At 42.6% G+C, this 18,442-nt stretch overlaps 1 protein-coding gene across 2 annotated transcripts in view; it reads right to left on the bottom strand.

The window, feature by feature from the left end:
• rnf123 (ring finger protein 123) overlaps positions 1-18,442 on the bottom strand; it is a 116,842-nt gene that overhangs the window by 29,232 nt on the left and 69,168 nt on the right. For both annotated transcript variants that reach the window (XM_019356810.2, XM_005462574.3), the window contains exon 39: positions 17,407-17,501. In XM_019356810.2, coding sequence (XP_019212355.1) covers positions 17,407-17,501 — 95 coding nt within the window. The remainder of the gene's footprint in view (positions 1-17,406; positions 17,502-18,442) is intronic.

Here is an 18,442-nt window from a genome sequence, read left to right as displayed (position 1 = left end):
CTGGGATAGTGGCGCGGCTGCCCCTCTGTTGGTCTTCCTTGGTCTCTTGTGTTCTGGGGGCCTCTGGATGTCTGGAGTCTTGATCTCCTCCATACCTGCTTCATGCCCTGGAGGACGGGGCAGTGGCCCCCCCACACCCTCTAGCAGATCATTACATGAAGGAACCTTTTAAAAACAAGCGCGTTCATGCTCACAGGTGCACACACGGGTGATCACACACACAAACTACACCCTTTTTGGCTCCTACCTCAAAGCACACACTGCGCTGTCGATCTCACGTGCTGCACAATAATGTTTAATATTTAGTATTTACTGTCATATTCCCATATATCATTGTGATCTTGTTTATTACTCTCGTTTTCTTCTGCTTGCTTTCTTTTTTCTTTCTCAACAGGTGATCCAGGTGATCGATATATGTATTTTTTGTCTGCTTATTCTGTTGGTTTTTGTTTTTTGCCCTTTTTCCCCGTCCCTCTTCTCAGGTTTTTTCCTTTCCCTCTTTCTTTCTCCACGTTCTCTCCTCCAGTCAAGTCTGTCCCGTATTCAGCAAGTGAAAATAAAATAAACAATAAAAAGTTGAATCAAATGGACCATTACGGCAAGGCTGGGATGGTCCATTTGGTAAAGTAAATCCGTTGGGCATCTTTCTTCACCTTTAGACAATAATTCTGATGGCAAAAGAACCAAACGGGACAGGTTACAAAAAAAAACAAAAAAAAAAAACAATTCGAAATCAGAATTAATGTTTCTTAATGAAGAAGAAAGAAGACGCCCTGTGGTGACCACCCCATTTAAAACAACTACAACAGGCTTTAAATATTTAGGCATTAGGATCACCCCAAGCCTCAAGGACATAACCTCAATAAATTATGATCCCCTTGTAGAAGAGGTCACGGAAATGCTAAACCGTTGGACAAACCTGCCTGTATCTATGATAGGCCGGATAAATATCCTAAAAATGACAATTTTACCCAAATTTTTATATTACTTCCAAACACTTCCGTTGCCTCTACCAACTTCATTTTTTGACAGTTTAAACAAACTATTTAACCAATTTATTTGGAATAATAAGAAGGCAAGGCTCCGCTTACAACTACTTTACTTGCCCTATGAAAGAGGAGGTCTCCAAGTCCCCAACCTCAGATGGTATTATATGGCTGCCCAACTAACATCAGCCACCCATTATTTCTGCCCAACAACACCTCCAGCCTGGGTTGACATTGAGCAAAAATCTGTTCCAGATCTTCCTTTACACACTTTTCTATATTCTTCAGACACTAAGACATTAAGAAGAAATACAAGGCAACAACCTGTCTCTGAATGCTGACAAGACAAAAGAGATGGTTGTTGACTTTAGGAGGACATGAGGCGACCATTCACCGCTGAGCATCAACGGCTCCTCTGTGGAGATCGTTGACAGCACCAAATTCCTGGGAGTCCACCTGGAGAAGGACCTCGGCTGGTCCCTCAACACCAGCTCCCTGCACAAGAAAGCCCAACAGCGTCTCTTCTTTCTGAGAAGACTGAGAAAGGCCCAGCTTCCACCACCGATCCTGACCACCTTCTATAGAGGAACTATCGAGAGCATCCTGAGCGGCTGCATCACTGTCTGGTTTGGGAACTGTGCCATATCGGACCGTAAGACCCTACAGCGGATAGTGGGAACAGCGGAGAAGATCATCGGGGTCTCTCTCCCCTCTATTGAGGACATCTACAACACGCGCTGCATTCGCAAAGCCACCAGCATTGTGGCTGATTGGACACACCCCTCTCACACACTCTTCACACTCCTGCCATCTGGAAAAAGGTACCGAAGCATTCGGGCACACACATCCAGACTGTTTTCCACAAGCCATCCGTCTCCTCAACAGAAAGGGACTGGACTGATAAACACACACACGCACACACACACACGCACACACAAACACACATGCACACACACTATCACTCAGCTTAACTCAACTACCTCAAAGCATTGAGACTGGACTGACTAATCAACACAAGCGCAAACACACTGACCTACACCACCAAACTATCGTACACACCAACCTGTAAATGCTCTTCTGCACAATATTATTACTGGATTTTTTAGTTTTTGTTAATTTATGTTGTAATTTATGTTAGGTCAGTCTGTCTTGTCTCTGCTAGCCAGCTAACTAGGCCTCTTAGTTAGCTAGTTTAGTGTTTTCTGTTAATTTATGTTGTAAATTTATGTTGCATGTAGCACCTTGGTTCTGGAGGAACGTTGTTTCGTTTTAACTGTATATGGTTGAAGTGACAATAAAGCCAACTTGACTTGACTTGAACCCTTCCTTGAAAAATACAATTATAATTTGGCATGCAGCTCATAAATATGTGGCCAATCCTCCATCGCTTTTGCAATTTACCCCTATTTGGGGAAATGAAAAGTTCACGCCTGGTAAAAGTGATGGAGGATTTAAAATATGGAAAAATAAAGGCATTCAAAAAATTAAAGACCTATATGCAGACGGCATGCTGCTCACATTTGATCAGTTATGTAAAAAATATTTAATACCCCCAAAGCACTTTTTAAATATTTACAATTGAAAAACTATTTGTCATCAAAACTGCAAAGGAGTGATGAACTTCCACCATTAACAAAAATAGAGGATGCATGCATTAAGAATACAAAAGGGAAAGGTTTTCTCTCTATATATTATAATTTACTGATGCTTTCCTCCAAAGACTCAGCAGCAGATAAACTGGATGCTTGGAGAAGGGAGATCCAAGAGGACATAGATGAAAATGACTGGAACCAGGCTTGCTTAAAAGCACAAAAACAAACAATAAACACACGCTTTAAACTACTGCAATATAAATGGCTCATGAGAACCTATATAACACCTGTCAAGCTTCATCATATGTCCAATGATATTCCGGACATCTGTACTAAATGTTTAGTTGAAAAAGGAACTCTTCTTCATTGTCTATGGGAATGTCCTAAAATCCAGGAATTTTGGAAAGATGTTATCAAATATCTGTCCGAAGTGTTTAAGGTAAAAATCCCTTTAAAAGGAAAACTCTGTGTACTTGGAATATACCCAAGGGAATTTAAGCAATCGGGAAAAAAAAACTAAATTACTGGACTATGGACTACTTCAAGCCAGAAGAGCCATTGCGCTATGTTGGAAGAGTATGGATGCTCCCTCCATGGGACTGTGGAAGAAGGAAATTGCAGTTTCTCTGCACCTGGAAAGACTAACATATATTGCCAAGGGCAAAATATGGGACTTTGTGAATATGTGGAAGCCATATATGGATATTTTAGGGAGTGGAGGTGAAGGACATTTATGAAAAAGAAGGAAAAGAAGAAGGGAAGGAAGGGAAAATCTTGTCTATCTTAACCCATTGTATTTTTGTATTACTGTGAGAACTATGCTCATTTCTACATTTGAATGTGATGTAGGCAGGTTTGATGTATGGATGGGTGTGTGAATGTGAGGGTGTTCAATATTTGTTTGTATTGTACTATAATAAATTTCAATAAAAATATATGGGAAAAAAAACCCTGATAAATCCACTTCCCATTTTGCAGTAGGAAGTGATATTGATTCATCTGTTTTAGAAAGCATTCTGTATATTTTGGATAGTAATTTTGGGGTTTTAAGAGTAAGAAATTGAACCACACTTGATGGTGTTTGTAATTCAACTTGACCGGGTTTAAATTTCTTTTTTATTATGGATTTAATTTGTTGATATTCTAAAAATCTTTTCTTGTTGATCCCATATTGTGTAACTAGTCTGTCAAATGAAATAAAGTCTGTTCCTTCTAGTATATGTTCTAAATATTTGATTCCTTTACCACTGCAATCTGGAAAGTTTATCATATTATTGTTTTGTAATATGTCAGGGTTGTTCCAGATAGGTGTACGTTTGCATGGGATTAATGAAGACTCTGTCAACTTCAGAAACTCCCACCACGCTGTCAGAGAAGAGCTGATGTTGATGCTTTTGAAGCATTCATGTCATTGGATGTTTGAGCTGATAAATGGTAGATCTGAAATCTCTAGATTATTGCAAAGTGCTTGTTCTACATCTAGCCAAGGTTCATCTAAGAAAGTATGTTTTAGCCATCCTGAGATAAACTGAAGCCTGTTGGCTAAGAAGTAGTGCTGAAAGTTAGGTAGTTCTAATCCTCCTTTATCCTTGGTCTTTTGTAATGTTTTTAAGCTGATACGTGGGGGCTTATTTTTCCAAAGGAATTTGGACATATATGAATCTAGAGATCTGAACCAATCTTGCGGCGGTTTAGTTGGGATCATTGAGAATAAATAATTTATTTTTGGTAAGACCATCATTTTTATAGCGGCAACCCTTCCCATGAGTGATATGGGTAGACATTTCCATCTAGCCAGATCACCTTCTACTTTCTTTAAAAGTGGGATATGGTTTAATTTAGTTAGATCTGCAAGCTTGGGAGAAACATTAATACCTAAATATTTTATATTTCCTGATTGCAGTGGAGTAGAAGAGGAATTATGGAAGGAGCAATTAATCGGAAGGACTGTAGATTTTGACCAGTTAATTGAGTAATCTGATATTCTTGCAAAAGAGTTTATCAGTTCAATCACCCCAGAGATATTGGTTTGTGAGTTTTGGAGAAAAAGTAACACATCATCCGCATAAAGGCTGATTTTATGTTCCACGTTCTTGCATTTTATGCCCTTAATTACTGAATTCTGTCTAACTGCTGCTGCTAGTGGTTTAATAAAAATTGCAAACAGTGAAGGGGAGAGTGGGCATCCCTGCCTGGTGCCCCTCAGGAGACAGAAGCTGGAGGATGTCTGGTCATTTGTTCTGACACAAGCTGTTGGGGAATTATATAATATTTTTAACCAGTTAATGAAAAAGGTGAATCACACTTGTTATTAATCTCTGTCTCTCTTCCACAGCATGTCTTTATCCTGTCTTCCTTCTCTCACCCCAACCGGTCGCAGCAGATGGCCCCGCCCCTCCCTGAACCATGTTCTGCTGGAGGTTTGGCCTCAGACCTCGAGGTCATCAGCTTGATGGAAATATTCAACCACACAACAAAAGGGGCCGGGCCAGCATGGAGCACGGGCACGTTCAGAGCTTTTACATCCACTGACCTAAACTCAACACAGACATAAAAATACAGCAAAACAAAGACACACAAACCAAAACTATTGTGGTGTTTAGTTAAAACGACTGCAGCTCTGATTTAAGGTTCAACACCTGTGTGAGTTCAGGGACCTGAGATCTGCAGGTGACGCACCTGTACGCAGAACAGCCCCGTGACGTTTAACTGCAGTTACGCAGTAAGCCAGTGCGTAAACTACTTACTCACTGGCTTATTTTACTCTTCAGTGTTTTTTATGTGTGAGTCACAGTTCAGGGTGACGACCTCTCACAGACCGAACATCAAACACCATCATCACGTCGTGACAACGAAAACCGACAAGGCGGAACATCAAGTCCAAACCTGAGCAGCTCTCAGCTGTAAATCGCTGCAGGTTTAACACACACACACACACACACACACACACGCACGTACACACAGACGCGCACACACACACACACACACACACACACACGTACACACAGACGCACACACACACACACACACGCACACGTACACGTACACACACACACACACACACACACACACACACGCACACGTACACGTACACACACACGTACACACACACACACACACACACACACACACGCACACGTACACGTACACGTACACACACACACACACACACACACACACACGCACACGTACACGTACACGTACACACACACGTACACACACACACACACACGTACACACACACACACACACACACACACGCACACGTACACGTACACACACACGTACACACACACACACACACACACACACACACACACACACACACACGCACACGTACACACACACGTACACACACACACACACACACACACACACGGCCTCCATTCAGAGGATAATCACTGGAGCTTTAACACCCATCTCTGTGGAGCTGGTTGCCCTGACATCCTGTGTGCTGTCCTGGCAAACATCAGCAAACACAGAGAAAGCAGTCAACAGTGTGTGTGTGTGTGTGTGTGTGTGTATATACGTGTGTGTGCAGAGACGAGTGTGAGCTTTAACGATCGATGGACAGCAGCAGCTAACCGCCCTGACAGCTTTTCAAACAGCCTGATGATTTAATCTCACACGGGCAGCTGAAAGTGGCGTCTGCAGGGCTGTGCTGGGGTCAGGCCCGTCTCTGCGACCGAGGCTTTCTGAAACCTGGAAAGTCAGCATCCATTATGACACGTGGCAAAGTTTCCACTGCCATTAAAGACGTGAGAGAGAAGAAAAGAACGATCGCTGCTTCTGGCTCCAAAGATTTAGGTGTGAGCATCAGAGAGCCAGCAGCAGTGTGCCAACCCACCTCTCTGTGGAAACTCAGGTCCACTCAGACCAAACCATGCACGACCCCGATGACGCATGGGGACAAAAATGGACGGCATGCATGTTTTATCTCACGCAGCGTGTCTTAATAATGAGGATAATGTCCTGTCTCAGTGATGACTGATTTTCCACTTATTCTGAGGTGAAGTAAAAACTCCAGACGTGCTCTGATGAATCTGCTGCCGACGCTTCAAAGTGTCAGGAAGTCGGCGCTGAAAGCAAAACCGCTGACTGGTGCTTTGCTCGTTTCCTGTTTTAAAGGCTCCATTCAGACTGAAAGTCACAGAAAAACGATCATCCATGAAGGTTTGACCTTTGACCTAATAACTACCTGCATCACCACGGAGATAAGCGCCATATTCCACAGACGTGACCAATCCTTCTGAGGAGGTTGCAGAGATGGTGCTGTGACACCTTCTAGGCCCGCCCTCCCTGCACCTGGGTAAGATGGCGGTTTGGGTAATCCTGCTCGATAAGCTCAGCTGTGATGGTAATAAATTCCTGCAGGATTACACAGCGTGCAGGAAAAACTGCAACGTTCAATTCTATTCAGTTTTATTTAAATAGCGTCAAATCACAGTCGCTTCAAAGTGCTTCATATTATAAAGACCCAACAGAGAAACCCCAACAATCAGATGACCTGCTAAGAGCAAGCACTTTGGCCACAGTGGGAAGGAAAAAGTCCCTTTGAACAGGAAAAACCGCTCACAGACCCAGGCTCAGGGAGGGGCGGGGCCATCTGAGAGCAGTGCGTGAGGAGAGGAAGGCAGGCGGCAGAGAGCCCATCTATCCAGTTAACACGGGTCTAACACACTTTAGCTTGAAACGGCGCTCGAGGACTGAAAATGTCCAAAGCTTTGAAACACCTCTGTAAAACCTGCACAAAGAAAAAACTCTTCTTATGCAAAACAGAGAGAAATGACAGGTCGCTTAAGATGTTTGCACAACAGCACAGTTTTTTTTTTTTTTCAACAATATGTTTATTAAAGTTTTACATATATACATATATAAAGTACATACACACACAAATTTACACAATAAACGAAACATAAGGTACATTCAATGAAAGCACTTGAGTCCATGAGACTTCTGACAGATTTTAAAGAGTAATCTTCAGGTTGCAGCATATGGTTGTGGTCCTGTACAGGGAATAGTTAGGCTGTCCCTGTCTCCCGCAGTAAACCAGAAAGATCTTCATTCTCAATATACTGGATGTAGCGCCCCCAAATTTTCTGGAAAATTTCTTGTTTATCTTTTAAAGTATATGTAATTTTCTCTAATGGTAAACATAAAGACAATTCTTTGAACCAATGTGAAATACTTGGTTTGCCAAGACTTCTCCACGTTAGAGCTATCACTCTCTTTGCTTGCAGTATTCCCATATTTATGAAAATTTTTTCAAAATGATTTATGGTACATCCTGCAGGATATAATCCCAGTAGGAAAAGTTTGGGATCCATCACAAGTTTAATTGACAAAATCTCCTTTATCATTACTCTAACCTCTTCCCAAAACTCCTTTATTTTTGGACATGACCATAAACAGTGGAGCAATGTGCCCTTGTCTTCTTCACATCTATTACAGATGTCAGGGATCTGCATATTAAATTTGTTAAGTTTTTCTGGTGTTATGTACACTCTCATCAACCAATTAAATTGTAGCAATTTTAGACGTGTGTTACCTGTCTGTGTTTGGGCTAGCTTACATGCTTTACTCCATTGCTCCACTGTCAATTCCTCCTGTAAGTCATACCTCCAAGCTTCAAGCTTAGCAGCAGATGAATCAGGAGAGGATGTCATCATCAAGTTATATAATTCAGATATCATTCCTCTACCAGTGGGGTTTTTGGTTAGGATTTTCTCTAATGTGGACAGCGGGGGAATTTGTGTAAAATCATTATGATAAGACCTGATAAAACTCCTAAACTGTAGGTATTTGAAAAAGTGCTTTCGAGGGATATTAAATTTAGAGATTAGTTGTTCAAAACTTAAAAGTCTTCCATCACCCCCGAAAGCATCTTTCACCAGTCCCAGCCCCGAGTCTGCCCATATTTTAAAACCACCGTCCGCTCTACCTGGGGCAAAATAATTGTTGCCCCAAATCGGGCTAAAAACGGAGAGGGGAGATTTTATGTTTAAATATCTTTGAGTGACATGTAAGATATAAATCATGTTTTTAACTATAGGATTAAGCGTAATATCTTTAAGTTTATTATATTTATCAGAGTATACATATGTAGGAAGTGGAAGCGTAAGAGAGAGAGACTCAATAGTTCTCCATGCGGGGGGCTTTTCTGCAGCATAATAGAACATTATAGTTCTTAACTGGGCTGCCCAGTAATACCAAACCATGTTAGGACATTGCAGCCCTCCGGCATCAAAGGGCAAGTATAAAAGTGATAAGCGAAGTCTGGGACGCTTGTTATTCCATAAAAACTGATTAAACAGTTTTCTTATTTTAAGGAAAAAGTCTGAGGGAGGTGGCAAGGGTATATTCTGAAACAGATACAGAAGCTTAGGGAGCACGTTCATCTTTAGTATATTTATTCTACCAATCAGTGAAATTTGGAGACTCGACCATCTCTCCACTGATTTGGATATGTCAGTCATAATTGGACCATAATTATGGTTCACCACCTCTTCCAATTTCGGGACAATCTGAATACCTAGATAAGTAAACTGATTCACATTTCTAAAATGGCAGGTGTATTTAGGTGGATTCATCCTTTCTTCTGAGTTCAAAAGCATTATGGAAGATTTTGATTTATTGATTTTATAACCAGAAATATGTCCAAATTTTCCAATTAGGTCTAAAATGGCTGGAATAGATTTTCCCAGATTTTTAAGAAAGAGGATCACATCGTCAGCATAAAGAGCTATTCGATGGTCGAGCCCTCCGATCTCTATACCCGTGATCATACCGTGTTCTCTTATAGCAATAGCAAGTGGTTCAATTGCAATTACAAATAAAAGGGGGGATAGGGGGCAACCTTGTCTACAACCTCTTCCAATCTCAACTGGTTTTGAGACAACATTATTGGTAATTATTTCTGCATAAGGATTATTATATAGAAGCTTGACCCAGTTACAAAATCCCTCTCCCAAACCAAAGCGACCAAGAATCTCAAGCAAATAGGGCCACTCTACCCTATCGAAAGCCTTCTCGGCATCTAGTGCCAAGAAAGCTGTATCTGAAGACCCCCCTTGCTCGTGTAAAATATTTAACACTCGTCGAACATTATGGAATCCCTGACGCCCAACCATGAACCCATTTTGATCTTCCTTGATGATAGCTGGCAAAAGGCACTCCAGTCTCTTTGCTAGAATTTTACAGAGTATCTTTAAATCTGAGTTTAAGAGGCTAATTGGCCGCAGGTTTTCACATTTATCATTCGATTTTCCAGGTTTGGGAAGAAGTGTAATTAAGGCCCCTCTCAGAGTGGGTGGGAGTATCCCATTTTGAGCAGATTCAGAAAACATTTCCAAAAGGGGTACCTTTAATTTGGATGCAAACTTTTTATAGATATCAATTGGCAGACCGTCTGGCCCCGCAGCCTTTCCAGAATTCATACTCATTATTGCCTCTGAGATTTCGTCCAGAGTCAATTTAGCCCCCAGTCTCAAGGATTCCTCTTCTTCTATTCTGGGGATATTCATATTGTTAAGAAAAGAGAAAAAATTTGGGTCTGGTTCACCTGGGTTTAGATCAGAACTGTATAACCTTTCATAATAGACCTTAAAAGAGTCACTTATTGCAGCAGGGTCAGAGATCGTTTCCCCTTTATCATTTTTAAGTGCAGTGATTGATCTTTCTAATTGGAATTGTTTTATACGCCAAGCCAGAATTTTACCTGATTTCTCCCCTTGATCAAAAACGGACTGCTTAAGTTTTAATAAGTTAGCTGTAGCTTTTGAAGCTGAGATTTCATTATATTGGGCTCTTAATAACAGCAAACTTTGGTGCAGCTTGGGACAGGGGTTCTTAAAGTACATATCCTCAGTAGCTTTAATTTTTGATTCCAGTAATTTCAGTTTTTGTCTGGCCTTCCTAGATCTTGAGCTCGTGAAGCTAATTATTTGGCCTCTAATGAAGGCTTTGAATGCTTCCCATCTAATACACGGAGATGTTTCAGAAGTATTGAGCTCAAAGTAATCAGTAATTTGTTTGTCAAGGTACGCCATTAGGTCTTTGTCCTTTATCCATTTTTGCTGAAATTTCCATTTTGGGGGATCTCGTACTAGCCCTGGATCCAAATAGACCAGACTGGCTGGGGCATGGTCTGAGATAAGGACACTGCCATAATCACAACCGTTCACTTTATAGGACAGACTTGCTGAGATTAAAAAGTAGTCTATCCGTGAGTATGATTTATGTGTGCTTGAATAACATGAATATGTCGATACACCAGGATTCCTGTCTCTCCATATGTCCATAAGATTTAATTCCTTAGCAAACTGAAGAATGGTTTCCCTACTCTGGCTATGAGATTTGTCTAAATGTGATGATTTATCTATACTTGGGTTCAGAGTGCAATTGAAGTCTCCCGCTAAAATATATTGACCCCTAAGTGCTGACAGCGTGCAGAACAAGTTATTAAAAAAAGATGGTTCATCCTTATTTGGGGCATAAATATTAACTAAAATCAGAGGTTCTGCATAGAGAGCACCCTGAACAATCAAATACCTTCCCATCTTATCTGCAATTACCTTACAAACATTAAAGGGGACAGACTTGTGTATTAGAGTCAAAACCCCTCTCGCTTGGGAGTTAAATGGTGCTGAAAAAACCTCTCCCTGCCACCTCCGCTTAATCTTTAAGTCCTCTTTTCCAGTAAGATGAGTTTCTTGGAGAAAAATTATTTTGGAATGCATATCTTTTAACCTTCTCATCACTTGTTTAACTTTTTTAAGTTTTTGCAGCCCCCTACAGTTCCACGATGTCATCTTAATTTCTAAGACATTGGACATAGCTGCTATTTTCAGATGATCTTCTCATGCTAGTATATAGAAGTGTACCTTGAAACAACCAAAACAATACAGACAACACAGATGCGTCTAACTGCATCAACCATTGAACACAACCCCTCTGACCTAAAGGCCAGTTTCCCCTTCTCCTTACTACACACTCCGGTAATGCTAATGACCAGTCCACAGTTATTGAGGAATGATCCAACATGACTTATCCTAAACTTAAACACTCCCTCCATTGTTAGCTTTTACATACAAATAATAGTTACTTTGCCAGGAATATATTGCCATCCCAAATATACTCATGTAAATAAAATAAATGTTAGGGGTCTACTGTGCTTTAACTCTATTTAAATATAACTACAACTGAAAGAGTCCTCCTAGAAAACAAAAAGTAATCAATCCCCTCAAAAAAAAAAAAAAAAAAAAAAAAAGGGGGGGGGGTATACTCACAAAGCAGGTAATCACCAGCGTCACCACCCCCATACAGACATAACGGAGGCATGTACAGATGTTCAATGTGAATATATTTCAATGTTCAGTTCACAGTAGCCCCAGGAATTGGCTGCCAGGCAAAACGTTCAATTATTTTACCAACTCTATCCGTACCGCTATTCATCCCGCTCTGCTTGGATCCGCGTAACGAAAGTCTCTGCGTCCTCCGGTTTGCCAAAAGTCAGTGTTTTATCCTTGTAGGTCACCAGGAGCCTGGCGGGGAGAAGCATCCCGTGTCTTATCCCCATGCTGCGGAGCTGTCGTCTCACGGAGTCGAACTCTTTCTGCATCTTATGTATGCCGGCTGCCATGTCCGGGTAGAAACGCACCGGTTTGTCCTCGTAGAGTATTTGCTTTTTGATTTTGGTCGCCTTCAGCACCATTGCCTTATCCCTATCGCTCAGGAATTTCATGATCAGTGTTCTTGGGGGGGCGTTTGGGTCGTTTCTCGGGCCGATTCGGTGCGCCCTTTCCAGGAATGGCTTTGACTTCAGCAGAGGGATGTCCAGCGTCTCCGGGATCCAGGTTTCCAGAAATGCGCAAGCATCCGTTCCCTCCACCTTCTCCGGTAAATTCACCAGTCTCAGGTTAGCCCTCCTGGCCCTTGTTTCCAAGTCCATTACTTTGTCCTCCATATCTCTGGTTTTCTTTTCGAGACTCTGGACTTTTCTCTGAAGGCTATCGACCGTGTCCTCAGTGTCGGAAATGCGTGTCTCGACATTTACAATACGCTCCTTGCACTCTCCGACCTCGTTTCTCACTCCCTCAATTGCAGCCATTATTCCGTCAAACCTGTTGGAGAAGTCGGTTTTCAAGTCTCTGATAGCTTCAAGAATCGGAGCGTGGCTTGGTCCTTCCTCTTCAGCGCTAATTGACTCTTCCGACATGGCGCTAGCTTTAGCTTTTCCAGTTTGTTTAGTTGGTCCGAAATCAATTTTAGGTTGTGAGGGTTTACCACGACCCCTGCCCGATTTACCTGGTGCAGACGACATAAAAGAGTCCAAAGCGCGGATACCGTTAGAGTTTAACTTCAAAAGTTGATATTATGTTAGGTGTCTTGGCAAAGATTTACGGAGGAGGGAAGTGTGCGTCTAGCTAATGCGCCGCCATTTTGGAGTCCCACAACAGCACAGTTTAAAGAAATCTAGAATATTAAGTTTCCCCAAACAGCAGAATAAATGAAAAACTACCAGAGTCAGAACTCACCTCCACCTGGGTGCTACAATATGATTTTTCTGTTTTGGTGATTCTCAGTGTAAACTGACACAAACATTTTTAAGTTTGACAGCGAATGAATGTCACATTCAGTTTTACTGACGCACCAAATGACAACAGGCCTCAGTGAGCTGTGATCAGACGGCAAAGACAGTAACACCGAGGCTAACGATACAAGTCGCAGTGTTTTTGAAGAACGCGCCATCTCTTGGTGACACTCTGCAACTGCTTGAAAGGGGTGTGTTTATAGTGGAAAGTAGCTCCGCCCCAACAGAAGGAGGCGGAGACCCAGCAGCCATACCTGTACAGAGTGTGCTCGCGCTGATAAACCGAGAGGCTGCGTCAAAGACATGGGAACTGTTTGCAGATCACAACTTTCCCATCAAAGCTTTTCTGTGATCGTGTCCTCATCCTAATTCATCCGTTCCAGTTATTCCCTGGTCTTCAGGGAATAACTGGAACCACACCTGCCTCGCTCCCACTGTTCCCAGAATAAGATCCTTCAAGCATCCTGCGCCTGCAGAGACTGTCTTTAAAAATAGAAGAACTCTATGGGCTCAAAATGTGGTCATAAATATTTTGTACTTGTAAATCAGGATTTGTATGTGTAAAAAGAATTTGTGTGTGGACTCAAAACCCTGCAAATCACAAGTACGAATTTTGACCCTATTTTTCTTCCTTTCATCTGATTGGTCAATGTCATGTCAATCACAAATGTAACAATCCAGTCAGAGAACAGATGGGTTTGGCTGTCAGAGGGGCGCTTTTTTTGAACTGCAGGTCCTTGAAGGGAATAAATGCCCTTTTACATGCCAGCCCAGCGTTTTCCTTCATCACCACGAAGGAAAACAGTCTGTGGTCGTCCGAGTTTGGTGATTTTTGTGTCACAGGTCTACGTGTTTAATACAGCCCTGCGGACCGCGGGGGGGGGGCAGTGTTTTGGAAATGACAGTCTTCATTACAAAGCTTTCTTCGTTATGAATTAGCATACATGTTTTTATTGAACATCTAAAGAACTAGCAAAAAAACCAGAAACTCTTGTAGAGGACATAAAGTCAGAGATAGAAACGACAAGGAGCAGGTGCATCTAGTACAGGTAGAGCTGCTGCAAAAACCCACAGAGCTCAGCAGGCAGCGCAACAAATTCTGGATCCTTGGCTTTTAGTTAGCAGTTAGCATTAGCAGCACATGCTGTGCTGTGAAAGGACCTTTATGCTGCGCACTGTGACTCACAGCAATGGTCCCGGGTCAGCCCTGACTTTGTGTTAAACTAATCCTAAAGTAATAATGGTATTTCTAACCACTGACATACCACAACTTTATCCTTTCAACAGCTGCTGAAAGTTAGCGGACCTAGCTGCTATCGGATATTTATATAGAGATCCTCCAGCTTCAAACTGTATTACCCTTCAAGGACCTGCAGTTCAAAAAAGTGCCCCTCCGACAGCCAAACCCATCTGTTCTCTGATTGGATTGTTACATTTGTGATTGACATGACATTGACCAATCAGATGAAAGGAAGAAAAATAGGGTCAAAATTCGTACTTGTAACTTGCAGGGGTTTTTTTTGGCTAAGTCCACACACAAATCTTTTTTTTTTTACACATACAAAACTGATTTACAAGTACAAAATATTTATGACCACATTTTGAGCCCATAGAACTCTTGTAGTTCTCCGAATAAAAGTTTAAACGATCATACAAAGTTGTGGTTACTTAAATCTTGAAAAGGTTTTTCTGGGTGAAGCGCTTACACATCGGATCATCTCGAATTTCTCAGAAACATTTGGTGCAAAATGCTTCAGTTACTTCTTCATGTTTGGCTCGAGTGTGACCTGTGAGTTTAACAGGAAATGAAGCTGGCACATAAAAACCAAGCACAGCAGCGGTTTGTAGCCTCGCTCCAGAACAAAGACGGCGATGGTCTGCCCAGAGACCCCCTGCTGTTCAAACGGGAGTCAGAGAGTTTTCACACAGTCTCACTTTACCATCCCCGAGCCATGCCTCAACATCTTCCGCCTCTGGCTCGTCCACGTGGGCAGCTTCTTCTTTCTTGGTTGGCGTTCTCTCAGATGTAAAACTGGCTTCACCGTGAAAGCTTTGTGGCAGGTTTGAGTCTCAGTTATTCTCGATTGTTCCTGAACGGCGTAACCAGTTTCCTCTCGTCACGAGGAAGCTGGTTACTGGATGTGACGGCACATCTGGACAAACTCACGTACAGCTGTTTGAAGTGATGATCGTGTCTCTGCAGATGAGCCGACACGTTCCCAGCTCATGTAAACCAACAGGCTTTATTCTTAGATCTTCACTGAGTTCCTTGGACTTTCCCACTTTCCAAGTATTAGTCAGTCCAATGAATGCTGCCACACAAATCCTTTTTGTGCCGTAAAGAGGAACTTTCAGCAGTAATCAATCCCCATAACAGACCTCGTCCAGTGGAAAGACTGCAGCATCGTCTGCACCACTTATTAAAGCTTTGTAGGTAAATACAAACGATGTCAAGCTTGTTTTATGAAATCGCTGTACAATCATTCACCCTGGAAACAGAACAATTAAAGCCCGACATTCATGCTGCTGATGAGTATATATAAACATCTGGGCACAGCTGTATATTCACACAGTGTTTAGCCTCGTCTGCCAGACCGAGCTGGGTTTGTAAATGATCTGTTGGGTGTGTGTGTAAAATCAGATATCATCTGAAGTTCTCAGGTGTGTGTTGTTGGGAGACGAGCGTACTTCTCGAGGCTTTGTGTGAAAAACACGATGCAGCTTGAAACCACTTAACATTTCTCGGCGTGTCTGGACTGAGGAACACTTTCCAAACAAGCAGCATAACTTCACATTAGCAGAAGTCATTTCCTACTCGCAGCTGAACGAGAGCAGAGAGCATCAGCAGACAGCCATTAGTGGGTTTGTGGAAATCCACCTCAGGCGGCACTTAAACTCTGCTTTCTTTTCCATTTTTCACGTCCTCAGTATCTCTGTCTTTGAAGGCTGACTGAACGCTGTGCTTTCATTACCAGCTTCTAATAATATTTTGGCTCTTATTTCATTTCCGGTTCTCCGAGCATGACTTTGCAGGAAAGTGATTTACACGCAGCGTTTCTCCTCCTTTATCAATAATAAATCCTCCACTTCAGCCGGCCGAGCTCTGCGGTGGAGACAACGGAGAGTCGAGGATCGGGTTTCCCCGCGGAGACGGCGAGCAGGACGAACAGACACCTCGCAGGAAATGGCTTTCTCTCACAATCACGTTTTTCCAAACTTTAACTTTTTAATCTCCTATGGTCAGGTCAGCTTCATGACTTATTAATTACAGACTAATTATATATTGATCAGTGGGGTCCTTCTGTTGTGTTACTTTAACCCTCACACAGGCAGCGGTGTTTTCCTGCGAGCGCAGAATCAGCATCAGCAGGTTGAAAGAGTCTCAGCAGCTATAAATAAATACTAACGTCTCTACTTCTAACAGTTTACTGCGTCTGCTTTATGCAAACATGAAGACCGTGCACGTCCCAAAACCAGCAGGAATAAACACAGACACTGAACCCCGAGTTCCTCCCAGTGTCCATCTGTGTGTGTGTGTGTGTGTGTGTGTGTGTGTGTGTGTCTCTGTGTGTGTGTGTGTGTGTGTGTGTGTGTCTGTGTGTGTGTGTGTGTGTCTGTGTGTGTGTGTGTGTGTTACACAGCACTTAGGCATAGATGGAAGGTGTGTGGGTGGTGCAGCAGAAAGTGCTTTGAGTGCTCAAACTGAGTATGAAGGCGCTATAAAAGGACGAGCCCATGCATTTTCCAGAACTCCACCTTAATGACAACAGAAGAAGAAGAAGCTGCTTCGTGGTGTCGCCACTGTCAGCAGCTCCACGCTTGATTGGGCAGAATTCACTTCCTGAACGAGTAAATCCTTTTTAGGGCTCACCAATTTAAAGTTTTCTAGGGGCGTGGCCTCTGTGACTGACAGGTGGATGGTGCCCCAGGCGACTGTAGCTGCTAGCTGTCTGTTAGCTTCACCTGAACTGCACTGTGTGCAGTGTTGGGGCGTTTTTAATGAATCATGTGACCAGTAATAGGGCTGCTGTTACAGATCAGTAACAGCAGGTACCTGAGCCTGTGTGAGGCTCTCGTGAAGTCTGTGGATGCAGAACCATAACCAGGTCTGTGAGCGACGGGTCACATCGCTCTGGCTACATCCATGTTTTTTACATTGTTAGGACACAACAGGTGTACTTACAGCTATGACAGCTGTGACAGGTGTGACAGGTGTGACAGGTGCAGGTGTACTTACAGCTGTGCTGGCTGCAGCCTGCTTGGACTCCTCGGTGAGAAAGGCCAACATCAGCTCCACCCTGTGCTTCTCCTCCTCACTGATGTAGTCGGTGTCTGTGGGGGACACAAACAGGGCTGTTCATGGGCTGATCTGAGGAACTCTGCAGGGAAGGACAGCTGATTGGATGTGGTGAAAACATCAGGAAACTAAACTCTGTGATGTCACAGGATCCAGAAGATCTATATTAGTTTGTAAACATAGAGGTGACCTGTACAGGTGTGATGCAGACTATTGAAGACATGAAACTAATATCTCATTTTGCCTGAGCTCGCAGTGTCAAAGGATCCTTCCAAAACTTACAGGAAATACTTAAACTGTATCCTGGAAGTCTGCGCTGAGGGCGGGACAGTACTGTCTACCACCTCAGAAACAACAGCCGCAGCGAGAGCCTGAAGCTGAGAGCCGAGCCATCGTCCAGACGAAGCTCGTTTCTGCATCACTGATTTATACAACTTACTCAGTTATGATTCACAAGGTCCCAATTCGATTTTGCCTCGGACAGCCAGAAATATTATAATTCTGATCATTTATCAGTTCATATCCATCAGAGGTGTAAGCATCACAACAGAAAAACATGAAGCAGCTTTTCCTGGCCGGGCTTTTTATAGCAGATAACCTTAAAAATATTCTGCAGTTGATCAAAAACTGAAGAAACCATGAATCAACATAGCAGGAGCTGTGCAGGAAGTGAGAGGGAAGTTTTGGTCAGAGTGACGAAACCTGCAGCATCACAATCTGTGAGCTGTCAACTTTCAGCCCGACGGCGTGTCTGTGTACGAGTGAACGATCCACGCTCTGTGTTTACCTGTTTGTACCTGCTCTCATTTACTGTTTTAGCTGTTTGGTGGTTGTTGAAATAGTTTTGTGAGCTTTAAGCTGAGATGCTGGCGTTTCTGCCAATAATAATCGATCCAGGACTTCATGAATCGATATCACATTATTCAAACTAAAATCCATTTGTTAAACCCACCCCTCTTTTCTGCTGCCATCTGTG

This window comes from Oreochromis niloticus, linkage group LG5, assembly GCF_001858045.2.
Source record: "Oreochromis niloticus isolate F11D_XX linkage group LG5, O_niloticus_UMD_NMBU, whole genome shotgun sequence".
NCBI classification, from domain to species: Eukaryota; Metazoa; Chordata; class Actinopteri; order Cichliformes; family Cichlidae; genus Oreochromis; species Oreochromis niloticus.
The sequence above is the reverse complement of the archived record's forward strand: the minus strand, read 5'-3'. Positions and strand labels throughout refer to the sequence as shown.